Source organism: Zeus faber (genome assembly GCF_960531495.2).
Source record: "Zeus faber genome assembly, chromosome: 12".
NCBI lineage: Eukaryota > Metazoa > Chordata > Actinopteri > Zeiformes > Zeidae > Zeus > Zeus faber.
This window is the reverse complement of record NC_137196.1, coordinates 31,997,396-32,011,329: the sequence shown is the minus strand read 5'-3', so window position 1 is coordinate 32,011,329 and position 13,934 is coordinate 31,997,396. Positions and strand designations below refer to the sequence as shown.

General features: G+C 44.7%; 1 protein-coding gene across 2 annotated transcripts in view; it reads left to right on the top strand.

Annotated features, from left to right (window-relative positions):
* Nucleotides 1–13,934, top strand: part of efr3a (EFR3 homolog A) — a 76,205-nt gene that overhangs the window by 51,485 nt on the left and 10,786 nt on the right. For both annotated transcript variants that reach the window (XM_080011303.1, XM_080011302.1), the window contains exons 11-17: nucleotides 549–663; nucleotides 854–905; nucleotides 5,895–6,067; nucleotides 6,684–6,759; nucleotides 12,134–12,295; nucleotides 13,282–13,413; nucleotides 13,623–13,690. In XM_080011303.1, the coding sequence (XP_079867429.1) occupies nucleotides 549–663; nucleotides 854–905; nucleotides 5,895–6,067; nucleotides 6,684–6,759; nucleotides 12,134–12,295; nucleotides 13,282–13,413; nucleotides 13,623–13,690 (778 nt within the window). The remainder of the gene's footprint in view (nucleotides 1–548; nucleotides 664–853; nucleotides 906–5,894; nucleotides 6,068–6,683; nucleotides 6,760–12,133; nucleotides 12,296–13,281; nucleotides 13,414–13,622; nucleotides 13,691–13,934) is intronic.

Genomic DNA, 13,934 nt, shown 5'->3' with positions numbered 1-13,934 from the left:
CCCAAGTTGTTCTTTCAGTTTTTATATCCTCGCGCATAGCGGCCGTAAGAGGTAACTGCCGATGCTTTTTTGGCGGAAATTATGATAAAAAACTGAAAAAATACTAAAATGTGCGAAGTTGACCGGAGCGTCGGCACAGGCGACTGCAAGGGGCGACGCCATCATCATTACTGTATTCTAACAATATTATTACCTTATCGCAACTTAATTATAGCATTATCAATAACTTATTTAAACAGTATTTTACATTATTATTACTTTATTACAACCTTATTATTACCACTTCATAACCGTTTATAATAATAAATCACAAATAACGGTTTTATTACAATCGTATTACAAGCTTCTTATATCACTATTACTTTATCATCTGCAATATTCTAACCTCATTTCCTTATTACAACATTCTTATTACCTTAGCACAGCCGTATTACAACCTTATGACAACCTTACCTTAATATAACATTATTATTCCCTTATTACCTTATTTGAACAATATTATAACCTCATTATAACGTTATTAATGGTTTTCTGCATCTTGGTTCCAGGTTTCTTCGGCGGCAACCTGCCGGACTACCAGCGAGCTGAGGTGATGATGTTCATCATGGGCAAGGTGCCCGTCTACGGGACCCCTTGCCACACGTTGGACACCGTGAAGATCGGGTTAGTTACATAGCTCCGCCCACCGTGCTGGCCTCAGAGCGGGAGCCTTAATAAGGGAGCTACTGATGTTTAACTGTAATACTTTGAAGTGCAGCTCATGAAGTTTTATCTCATTAACCCTAAAAGTGAAACACAGATCAAATCTAGAAGCTGATCTTCACTGACGGAGGCTTGTGTTGTGTCCTCGCAGGCACCAGGGCACCAAGCGGATTCAGACCATGCTGCTCAGCTCTCTCATCATGGTCAGTTGCTCTTGGATTCTTTTATCCACGACACCACACCGACCGGGTCTGGAGTCTGCTTCATGTGAGACTCCTGCACATATCAGCTGGTTCTAGCCCCTTTCACACATGCGGTCTAAACCTGAAATGTTCCCCAACATTTCCTCCATGTGGTCATGCGTGAATGGGAGCAGGGATCCATATTCCGGGAAATCTCTACCGCCACTTTCCACCTCAAGACCGTTTTGCGTTTACAGGGAAAATGCCGCTTCCGCCGAGTTGTGAATGGAAGCGGGAACATCGCCGGGACGAGCGCGTGAAGGGACCGGTCTGTCTGACCAAAGATGCTTTTATGTGACGCAAGTGAACCAGTGACAAGACTCTGCTGATGATGGATTTACGTGAATTCAGTTTTCCTACCAGAGTTTCCGTTGGTGGTGCCGCTCCATGTGTCCTGGGAGATTCCAGTCAAACAAACTGTTTTATTGATAAGCAGGTTGTTTAGAGAACTACATCATCAAGGCGTGTAGATGTATCATCATTTTTATTCAATATTTCAAATAAAATAAGTCCCGTCAGCTTAGCCATTTTAAACACAAATATACACATATTACTACTTGGAACCATATACATTTTGTTCGTGAACAACAAATAACAAGTGCAGCCGCTTTATTATATATTTACTATATATAACATTTCACTAAAATAACATTTGATCAAATCCAAAACAAAATAAAAACAGCAGGTAGGTCTAAATAATAAAGTTTGTGGTGTTGTCCGTCTTCGTCGTCATATTTTACACAATAATTATTTAGCGTCTGCATTGGATCAGAACTTAAATAACCAAAAACAACTACGGATGTTTGTGTCCCAACGATACTTAATCTTTTTGTTTCCACTCAGTTGTAGACGCTCTGTCTCCGCTCCGTGTGTTTACTGTGTTTACAAACACCACCTGTCCACGAGGGAGGGGGCGGGGCTTAGTTCTAAATCCACAAAAGTGATTGGTCAGAGGTGAAGCTTTCAGCTCAGCTTTTGATTGTCCAAACTGATTGGTTTCCTGTTGCAACTTGCCGAGCGCTGAAATGAACAGATCTGCAGATTTTTTTTGAATGAAATGATCCAGAACTAATTGACATTGTGCTTGGAGGGAATTATTTTCACCGGAGAGATTTAAATATGTCAGACTTCAACAGATTGTCCCAGTCAAAAACCGGCATTGACTGGATAACGGAAACGCTGTTGTTAAGGCCAAGTATAAATGACATTTTACAAACAAAAGAATGCCACCACATGACCCCAAATAAAAATGTCAGTTACAGACAAAGAAATAGCCTCCCACACTCAACACTCCTTCAAAGGATTTCCTTACAAAAGACTTAAAGATCAAATAACTATTATATTTAAGAGCGATAATTGGTAAAACAGGCAGTGCAGACTGCCTGTGGTGTATGTGTAAATGGAGACTGGGATACACTTCCCCTCTCTCCTGTGCTGCTGCTGCAGAGCTGCACCAAATGGAAAACTGCCATCAGACCAAAAACAAGGGCAAATTGCACTCAGCTGCAAAACTTTATGGCCGCTATGCACCAGCATAGCAGTAGCGCAATATCTTTGGTGAACCTGCCGCTGAGACGGCACAGATAGGGGGCGCAGTTGAAAACAAAAAAAACATCACCTGCCACGATCAGGTGGATACCGGAGGTCAGAGGTAAGTATCCGCATGGCCTCTCATTTGTCAATGCGTGTGGAGATTTAAAGGCCAAAGCATCTCCTAGGCAAAGGTTACGTTCTGTTCACGCCTGTGAGTACAGTCTCTCTCTCTTTGAGTACTCGCTGATTCAGAGTATTATATTGAGTACTTATACGTACTCAAATATATTATTAGGGGAGAGTAATCTGAACTCTTGAAGGAGCACAGGCAGGTGGACATCTGTTCAACCGACATGAATAAGATGATCCAGGTGACGTAGTAACAGCCTCATGGTCACCATCAAGCCCACAGCGTGAGCAGGGCTGTGTCTGGGGAGGGTAACTAGAGTTGACCACCAGCCTCTGGATGTGTACTATACACTATGTATACTGAGAAGGATTTATAAATTATATGACTCGTTGTATAACTAGTATGACCAGTTATAAAATGAATATGAGGATTTTCATAGCTAGTATGACTAGTTTTATAACAAGTATATCTAGTTGTATAACTAGTATGAGTAGTTTTATAACAAGTATATCTAGTTGTCTAACTAGTATGACTACTTTTATAACAAGTATATCTAGTTGTATAACTAGTATGACTAGTTTTATAACAAGTATATCTAGTTGTATAACTAGAATGACTAGTTTTATAACAATTGATCTAGTTGTATAACTAGTATGACTAGTTTTATAACGAGTATATCTCGTTGTGTGACTAGTATGAGTAGTTATATAGCTAATATATTAGGAGTTTCGTCACTAGTATGACTAGTTTTATAGATAGTATGACTAGTTGTTTAACAAGTATGGCTAGTTTTATAAGTAGTATGACTCGTTTTATAACAAATATGAGCAGTTTTATAAAGTTTCATTACTAGTGTGACGGTTTTTATAGATAGTATGACTAATTTTATAAATAGTATGACTAGTTCTATAACTAATATGAGTTTTATAACTAGTATGACTAGTTGTATAGACAGTATGACTAGTTTTATAACTAGTATGACTACTTTAATAACTAGTATGACTACTTTAATAACTAGTATGTCCAGTTTTATAACTAGTATGTTTAGTATTCTTCCGCTAAGTAAAATAGTCACGACACCACGGTGAACTATTCTCCTACATATGAATAAAACATTTACTGTAATAAATATAATTGAATTGAATAATCATCTTAAAAAATGAGTTTTCATTGTAGTTTCTATGCAGCGGCACCAAATGGCGCCACTAGCTAGTATTAGCATTAGCATGTAACAGAGTGATACAAAGGATGTCAATACAGGGGAAGTGGTTGCCAAACAACTCAGTGCTGGTTGATCTGCTGACCAATCAGAACACAGGATTCCATGCAGCAGAGTAGAAACGTATAATCCATGGAGAAGCTGCTGGTACTAACACTGTTCATATTTATAAACAAAGAAGATTCTTTTGGTCATTGTGAATGATACGTTTAATCAGAGGTTGTTATTACATCTCAGAATGGATTCCTGCAGAGAGGGAGGCCTTTAGCTCAACAACATAAGTCATAATCAGAATCAGAAATACTTTAATAATCCCAGGGGGAAATTACTTAAAAGTAAAATTACTTGAAAATTACTTATAAGCCACACATCTTTCCCTCTCCTCCCCTCATCCTTTCTCCCATTCTATTTACAACATCCAGCAGCTGCAGATGGGTGTCATTGGTTTCATTGGTGTCATTGGTTTCATTGGTGTCACTGGTTTCATTGGTTTCATTGGTGTCATTGGTGTCATTGGTGTTATTGGTGTCAGGGTTGAAACACTGTTTGCCCTAAAAGTGTCACACGCTGTGTATTTACTGTGCTTTGTATTTACTTTGTACTTGGAGTACTTGTATTTGGAGTTGAGTGTCACAATTGAGTTACTCAGTATTTTGAGGAGGAGGAAGTGAGAAAAATAGTCTAGACCTTTATCACAGCTACAGTCTGACTGTTCTTTATCACAGCTACAGTCTGACTGTCCTTTATCACAGCTACAGTCTGACTGTCCTTTATCACAGCTACAGTCTGACTGTCCTTTATCACAGCTACAGTCAATTGGGTTTTATCACAGCTACAGTCATTTGGTCTTTATTACAGCTACAGTCTGACTGTCCTTTATCACAGCTACAGTCAATTGGTTTTTATCACAGCTACAGTCGGACTGTTCTTTATCACAGCTACAGTTTGACTGTGATTTATCACAGCTACAGTCTGACTGTTCTTTATCACATCTACAGTCTGACTGTCCTTTATCACAGCTACAGCCTGACTGTTCTTTATCACAGCTACAGTCTGACTGTCCTTTATCCCAGCTACAGTCTGACTGTCCTTTATCACAGCTACAGTCAATTGGTCTTTATCAAAGCTACAGTCAATTGGTCTTTATTACAGCTACAGTCTGACTGTTCTTTATCACAGCTACAGTCAATTGGTCTTTATCACAGCTACAGTCTGACTGTAATTTATCACAGCTACAGTCTGACTGTTTTTTATAACAGCTACAGTCAATTGGTCTTTATTACAGCTACAGTCTGACTGTTCTTTATCACAGCTACAGTCAATTGGTCTTTATCACAGCTACAGTCAGACTGTCCTTTATCACAGCTACAGTCAATTGGGCTTTATCACAGCTACAGTCATTTGGTCTTTATTACAGCTACAGTCTGACTGTCCTTTATCACAGCTACAGTCAATTGGTTTTTATCACAGCTACAGTCGGACTGTTCTTTATCACAGCTACAGTTTGACTGTGATTTATCACAGCTACAGTCTGACTGTCCTTTATCACAGCTACAGTCTGACTGTCCTTTATCACAGCTACAGCCTGACTGTTCTTTATCACAGCTACAGTCTGACTGTCCTTTATCACAGCTACAGTCTGACTGTCCTTTATCACAGCTACAGTCAATTGGTCTTTATCACAGCTACAGTCAATTGGTCTTTATTACAGCTACAGTCTGACTGTTCTTTATCACAGCTACAGTCAATTGGTCTTTATCACAGCTACAGTCTGACTGTCCTTTATCACAGCTACAGTCTGACTGTTCTTTATCACAGCTACAGTCAATTGGTCTTTATCACAGCTACAGTCTGACTGTCCTTTATCACAGCTACAGTCTGACTGTTTTTTATAACAGCTACAGTCAATTGGTCTTTATTACAGCTACAGTCTGACTGTTCTTTATCACAGCTACAGTCAATTGGTCTTTATCACAGCTACAGTCAGACTGTTCTTTATCACAGCTACAGTCTGACTGTCCTTTATCAAAGCTACAGACTAAAGACCTCTATCCTTCATGGTTCTTAGGTGACCTCCGGGTTCAAATCCAAGACCATGTCGGCGGCTCTTCCCCCACCCTTCCTGGACCCCCTGTTCTCCATCTCGCTGATGGAGGACAGCGAGCTGCGTCAGTTGGTGTTGGAGATCCTGCACAACATCATTGATCGCCATGACAACCGAGCCAAGCTGCGAGGCATCAGGTCACCATATCACAGAGACACCCCAAGACATTATAGATATGGAGTATAGGGACTATTCATACCACTACATATATATTGTACATATCACTACATATAAATTGTGCATATCACTACATATATACTGTACAAATCACTACATATATGCTGTACATATCACTACATATATACTGTACATATAACTACATGTATACTGTACATACCACTTCAGAAATACTGTACATATATACTGTACATATCACTACATATATACCGTACATATCACTACGCATATACTGTACATATCACTACATATATACTGTACATGCCACTACATAAATTCTGTACATATATACTGTACTTATCACTACATATATACTGTACATATATACCGTACATATCACTATACATATACTGTACATATCACTACATACTGTATATACTGCACATATCACTACATATATACCTAACATATATACTGTACATATCACTACATAATGTATACACTCTACATATATACTGTACACATCACTACATACTGTATATACTGTACATATCACCAAACACTGATCTTTACAAAGCATTGCCTCATTGCATATTCATGTTTATTCAATGAGTATTGTTTGCTGTTGTTTTCCAGAATCATCCCCAACGTGGCAGCTCTGAAGATCAAGAGAGAGAAGATTTCCAAGCAGGACGTTGCCTTCATGAAAAAGGTACAACAGGATGGAAACACTGAGTGTGTGTGTGTGTGTGTGTGTGTGTGTGTGTCTGTGTGTGTGTCTGTTCTGGAGCTCCTGTGCTGACAAACAATTTCTCAGCTGTCTCACTGACTCACCACCAGGTGTTGGTCTTGCAGCTTGAGCCCCAGCAGCGAGCGGCTTCCAGAGCTGATCAGGTTATTTTTAGTTTTTGTGGTGAGTCATCGAGCTGCGGAGATCATCAAGTTCTGTGGAGCAAAACTTTGGCTCAAATGGTGAAATATTAGAAGTACAAGGAGCAGCTCGGATGTGAAGCTCAGCTGAAGCAGAGGAGCTCATCGTGACGTCCTTAGGGAAATGTGCTCAATATCTCTATTTCTCACAATAATGACTCGTTCATTTCATTCCCTTCAGTCCCTATCTGTGTGTGACCGTTTCATGATGTTGACATTCTGACATTCTGTCCATACTCTCAAGCATGGGCATAACGGGCAGTGCACTTTCCTGGTTTGAATCTTACCTCACTGGGCGCTCGTTCAGTGTGACATGGCGAGGCCAGCTGTCTGTGCCTCACCACCTCACCACAGGGGTGCCCCAAGGCTTGGTGCTAGGACCCCTCCTCTTTGCCATATACACCACCTCACTGGGCCCGATCATCCGCTCACATGGCTTTTCATATCACTGCTATGCGGATGATACTCAACTCTATCTGTCCTTCCCGCCCGACGACCCTACTGTCTCGACGCGGATCTCGGATTGTCACTCCACTGCTCACCGAGCTCCACTGGTTACCTGTAGCCGCCCGCATCAAGTTCAAGTCTCTTATGCTGGCCTACAGAGTGATTGCTGGGAATGCTCCCGCCTACTTTAATGCTCTTGTAAGAGCACATGTTACCCCCCGGATGCTGCGCTCGTCAAATGAGCGTCGCCTGGCTCTGCCGGCCATACAGCCACGGCAATCCAGGTTATTCTCATTTGTAGTTCTACGTTGGTGGAACGAGCTGCCAAAAATGACCAGAGCGGGGACCTCCCTCTGTCTTTAAGAAGCACCTGAAGACCCAGCTCTTCAGTCAGTACCTCCTGTCCTAACCTACAATTACTTAGCACCACCTTGTAGTATTTATTGTTACACGAATGTTGTTGTTACACTAATCTCTGTCGCAATGTAGCTTGAATGTTATTCTCCCTTGTAAGTCACTTTGGATAAAAGCGTCTGCTAAATGACTAAATGTAAATGTAAATGTGAATTGACGCTAACCCGAATTTCAAACGATCAAACAGTCAATCTGCCGTAGTTTAAATCCAGGGCAGAAGGACCGGTCCTGTAGCATCAGTCACTGGGGGCGTAGAACCAGCATCATGTGCCGGAGCATGGATCTCCATCTGACGCCGCCGCCTCGTGGCCGTCGGTGTCAACACAGCAGCTTGAAAAACTCTGGAGCACGAGAGTCTCCTGAGGCTCCATCAGCATCATCACCGATGAACAGACCATTCATCTGCTATGACACTGGAGAGGCAGCAGCCATTCACAGCGCCAGGCTGCACCACACCGGCGACATGGTGGGGTCGCTCCCACTGTCCGCCGCTGGAAAAGTGGTGAAGCTGGAAATTCTCTGCTCTGACTGGGAATGTGACTGACTCAGACAAACTGGAAACCGCTTTCCACCTCCTCTTGTTGGTGGTGGAACCAGCCTGACCAGCAGCCTGTCCCAGTGTTAACAACGTCTAAACGCTGTCTCAGCACCGTCTCAACGGCGTCCTAGCATCCTAACGCCATCTTAACGGCGTATCGACGCTGTTTCGACGCCGTCTCAACGCCGTCCTAACGGCATCCTAATGGCATCTCAACACTGTCTCAACGCTGTCTCAATGGCGTCTCAACGGCGTCTCAACGGCATCCTAACCGTGTATCGACACTGTCTCAACACCGTCCTAACGGCATCCTAATGGCATCTCAACGCCTACTCAACGCCGTCTCAACGCTGTCCCAACACCGTCCCAACGGCGTCCTAACAGCATCTTAACGGCGTATCGACGCCGTTGAGACGCCGTCCTAGCGGCATCCTAATGCCGTCTCAACACCGTCTCAACGCTGTCTCAATGGCGTCTCAACGCCGTCCTAACGGCATCCTAATGGCGTCTCAACACCGTCTCAACGCTGTCTCAATGGCGTCTCAACGGCGTCTCAACGGCGTCCTAACGGTGTATCGACGCCGTCTCGACGCTGTCTCAACGCCGTCCTAACAGCATCCTAATGGCATCTCAACACCTACTCAACGCTTTCCTAAGGGTGTATCAACACCGTCTCAACGCCGTCTCAACACCATCTATGGCGTATCAACGCCGTATCAAGTCGCCGTTAAGTGCCGTCCTAACAGCGACTTAACAGCATCCTAAAGGCGTCTTAACGGTGTCTTAACGGCGTCTCAACACTGTAACGACGGCGTCTCAACAGCGTCTAAACGCCGTCCTAATGGCATCCTGACGGCGTCTGAACTGTGTCTTAACAGCGTCTCGACACGTCTCAATGCCGTCTCAACACCATCTCAACGGCGTCCTAAGGGCGTCCTTACGGTGTCCTAATAGCGTATCAACGGCGTCTTAACACCGTCTCAAGTCGTCGTTAAGTTGCTGTTGGGACGGCATCCTAACGGAAACATAACGGCATCCTAACACTGTCTCAACGCCATCCTAACGGTGTATCAACACCGTGTCAACACCGTCTCAAGTCGCCGTCCTAACGGCGACTTAACGGCATCCTAATGGTGTCTTAATGGTGTCTTAACAGCGTCTTAACAGCGTCCCGACACCGTCTCAACGGCGTCCTAAGGTCGTCCTTACGGTGTCCTAATGGCGTATCAACGGCGTCTTAACGCCGTCTCAAGTCGTCGTTAAGTTACTGTTAGGACGGCATCCTAACGGCAACTTAACAGCATCCTAACGCCGTCTCAACGCCGTCCTAACGCCGTCTCAACGCCGTCCTAATGGCGTATCAACGCAGTATCAAGTCGCCGTTAAGTGCCGTCCTAACGGCGACTTAACGGCATCCTTACGGCGTCTTAACGGTGTCTTAACGGCGTCTCGACACTGTATCGACACCGTCTCAATGGCGTCTCAACGCCGTCCTAACGCCGTCCTAATGGCGTATCAACGGCGTCTCAACGCCGTATCAAGTCGCCGTTAAGTCGGCGTTAGGATGACGTCTTAACAGCGTCTTAATGGCATCCTAACGGCGTCTCAACACCGTCTCAACGGCGTCTCAACGGCGTCCTAACGGTGTATTGATGCCGTCTCAACGCCGTCCTAACGACATCCTAATGGCATCTCAACGCCTACTCACCGCCGTCCCAATGGCGTCCTAACAGCATCTTAATGGCGTCTCGACGCCGTCTCAATGCTGTCCTAACGGCATCCTAATGGCGTCTCAACACCGTCTCAAGGCTGTCTCAATGGCGTCCTAACGGTGTATCGACGCCGTGTCGACACCATCTCTGCATCCTAATGGCATCTCAACGCCTACTCAGTGCCGTCCTAACGGTGTATCAACACCGTCTCAACGCCGTCTCAAGTCGCCGTCCTAACGGCGACTTAACGGCATCCTAACGGCGTCTCAACACCGTCTCAACACCATCTCAACGCTGTCCTAATGGCGTATCAACGCCGTATCAAGTCGCCGTTAAGTGCTGTCCTAACGGCGACTTAACGGCATCCTAACGCCGTCTCAACTGAAAGAAGAAAGAAACAGTCTTTATTAGTCACGCAACACACCACACTACAACACATGCTTGCACACACACACACATGCACATGCTTTGATGGTGGCCGGTGAAATGGTTCCTCTGCATTTAACCATCCTGGCTTGTCCTTCCTCCGGGGGCACAGCCAGGAGCAGTGGGCAGCGTACGTGGACGCGCCCGGGGACCAGGTGATAATTGTCCATTGTTGGTCAGACAATGATGGGTGCATGTTTTTGGTGGGGGTCTTACAGTAAGGTCTTACTAGACCTTACTGACGTGAGGTGGAGGAAACCCCATGTGAGCACGGGGAGAACATGCAAACTCCACACAGAAAGGCTCCTATTTGGGAGATAACCTGCCGGAGCACCGTGCCAACAGCGCCCCAGGCGGGAATCGAACCCAGGTCCTTCTTGCTGTGAGGCAGCAGTGCAATGCACTGCGCCACCGTGCCACCAACTGACTATGTTGACTGTGTTGACTATGGCAGAATGGAAGCCATCAGCCTGTGGAGCAGCTTCAGTTTTGGTGAGAGCGCACGTCAGGCGTGTGAAAGTGGCGCCGATGGAGGGCGGAGTTATGAGCGGAGAACAGAGGGGCTTCTGGGTATTTTTAGGATGATGGCTTTGACCTTTCAGCAGAGCTGCCGCTGTTTCTCCGACGCTTCCTTTCTCCTCAGACTCCTGTGGAGCCTCTGGTTGAAACCACACCCTGTGTTTTTGGGATCCACTCCGTTTGATCCCGGAGGTGGGACGCTCCGACTTCCGGGATCAGATGTGGTTCCCTGAGCCTTCCTCTGGAACTGCTCCACTCTGACAACATTTCACTGAACTTGGTTTAAGTGAGGACGGCCTGTATGTCTGTCTGTCTGTCTGCCTGTCTGCCTGTCTGTCTGCCTGCCTGTTTCTGTGGAGGGAGGGAAAGTGTTTTCATCCGTCTCTGACTTCAGCTGATTTGATGTCTAGTTGTTCCATTATTTCTATTGTGCGAGTTGACGTCGTCATTTTATAAACGTTTGCCAGTTGGCATGACGCCAGCCTCCCCGTTGGCCAGCTAACCTGTTTTCTGGTTCCTAAATGTGTCGTGAAGATGCAGAACTGTTGCACCTACTCTTCCCAAACTTATAGTGAGCTGTTGTCGTTTGTTGTGCATCGTTAAATTGGGATCCGCCTTGATTCAGGAACCTACCGATTGAGTTTTCTTTTTTTCTAAATGTAGTCAAACCTGAAATAAAAGCTTTGCAAAGCGGCCCTGACCCTAACCCTGACTGACTGCCTGGCTGGCTGGCTGGCTGACTGACTGACTGACTGACTGACTGACTGACTGGCTGGCTGGCTGGCTGACTGACTGACTGACTGACTGACTGACTGACTGACTGACTGACTGACTGACTGGCTGGCTGGCTGGCTGGCTGGCTGACTGACTGACTGACTGACTGGCTGGCTGGCTGGCTGACTGACTGACTGACTGGCTGGCTGACTGACTGGCTGACTGACTGGCTGGCTGGCTGGCTGGCTGGCTGGCTGGCTGACTGACTGACTGACTGACTGGCTGGCTGGCTGACTGACTGACTGACTGGCTGGCTGGCTGGCTGGCTGGCTGGCTGGCTGGCTGGCTGACTGACTAGCTGACTGAGCCTCCCCCTGACCCTGCAGCACGGCCAGCAGCTCTACCGCCACATCTTCCTGGGCTCCAAGGAGGAGGACAACAGCCAGAAGAACTTTGAGCTGCTCTTCACCACGCTGGCCGTGCTCACCATCGAGCTGGCCAACGAGGAGGTGGTGGTGGACCTGGTCCGCCTGGCCGCCGCCCTGCAGGTACCTGCCCTCCGCCTGGCCTCGTCATCCTGGCCTGGGCCTTCCATGGCCCGATTTAAGTGAAGCTCTGATAAGAAGCTGCGGCGTCGTGAGCGTTTGGTTTCTCCTAAATTCTCCACATTCTTCCTCCTGGTTGATCCGAGGCCTCTGTTGTTTTACACGTTAACGCAGTAAAACTACCGATAATACTGATGCAAGTATGAGGAGCTACTGAACGCAACACAGAGCTAGCGCCGCGTTGGGAGAACTGAAATAAGAACATCGAGAAGGAGTAAGAAGCAGAACGTGCGTCATGAGGAGATGAACCATGACAGAGTAACAACTGAAGCAGCTACAGCGTAAAACACAAGTGTAGACATTATGAATACTGCGTGTCTTTGAAGTACTCCATACATCAAATACTACATCCATGTTATGTATGCAGGGCGGAGTTTCCACAAATAAATGTAAATGAAGATGTTCTGTCAGAGATGAACTGAATGATGAGAAGAAGATTCAAGAGAAGGAAAAGATACATGCATACATGAATGACACACACACACACACACACACACACACACACACGCACATACACACACACATACACACACATATATTTTTTTTTATTATTAATAATAATAAACATATTATTATTATTATTATAATTATTAATATTAATAATAATAAAGATAAAAAATATGTTTATTATTATTAATAATAATAATAGTATTATTATTTTTATTATTATTAATAATAATATAATTTTTATTATTATTATTATTATTATTATTATTAATAAAAATAATAATTTGTTTATTATTATTAATAAAAATAATAAAATAATAATAATTGTTGAGGAAAAGTAGGAAAGCTTATAACAAACTCTTCATAGGTATTTGTTCTGTCAGTTAAATGATTCTGGAAAAGCTCAAACATTCATCATGTTCCATCTTCATCCAATCAGTGAGTCTGTAGAGGTCATTCTGCGCTGTGATTGGTTGCTTCAGGATATGGCTCTGGCCAACGAGGAGAACATGTCGATGTTCACCCGCTGCGGCATCATGGCGCTGGTGGCGGCGTACCTCAACTTCCTGGGCCAGATGATCGCCAACCCCCCGTTCTGCCAACACGTCAGCAAGGTACCGCCCCCCACGGAGTTGTGATGGAGGTGGGGTCATAGGGGTGGCGCTGGGACCATCCAAACAGGACATTAGATTCCATTCAAAACCTAAATGCACATTGTGGTCCATGCTGATGATGTAGAGTGCACAGTGAGCGCTTCTTTGGGATGTCTTGCTGCAGATTTATTTTCCTTATTCCCTGTGCTCCACGCTGGCTGCGTCTGCAGGTGATCGAGCTGAGAACAATGGACGCCCCGCACCTCCTTCCTGAACACATCTTCAGAGACAAGTGTCCGTGAGTGTCCACCTCCCTGAACATTTCCACTCCTGATTTGGATCATTTTGATCTTATCTCACACCCATCTCACAGATTTATATCATTTACACTGTTTTCATTTGAATTTTTCATCAGTTATTCTGGATGATCCCTCTGTTGAACCTTAAATATTTGACAATTTAACATGAGAGGCATTACTAACACCACGTGTGTATGGCCACGAAACACATGATAATACAATGACAATACAATAATAATACAA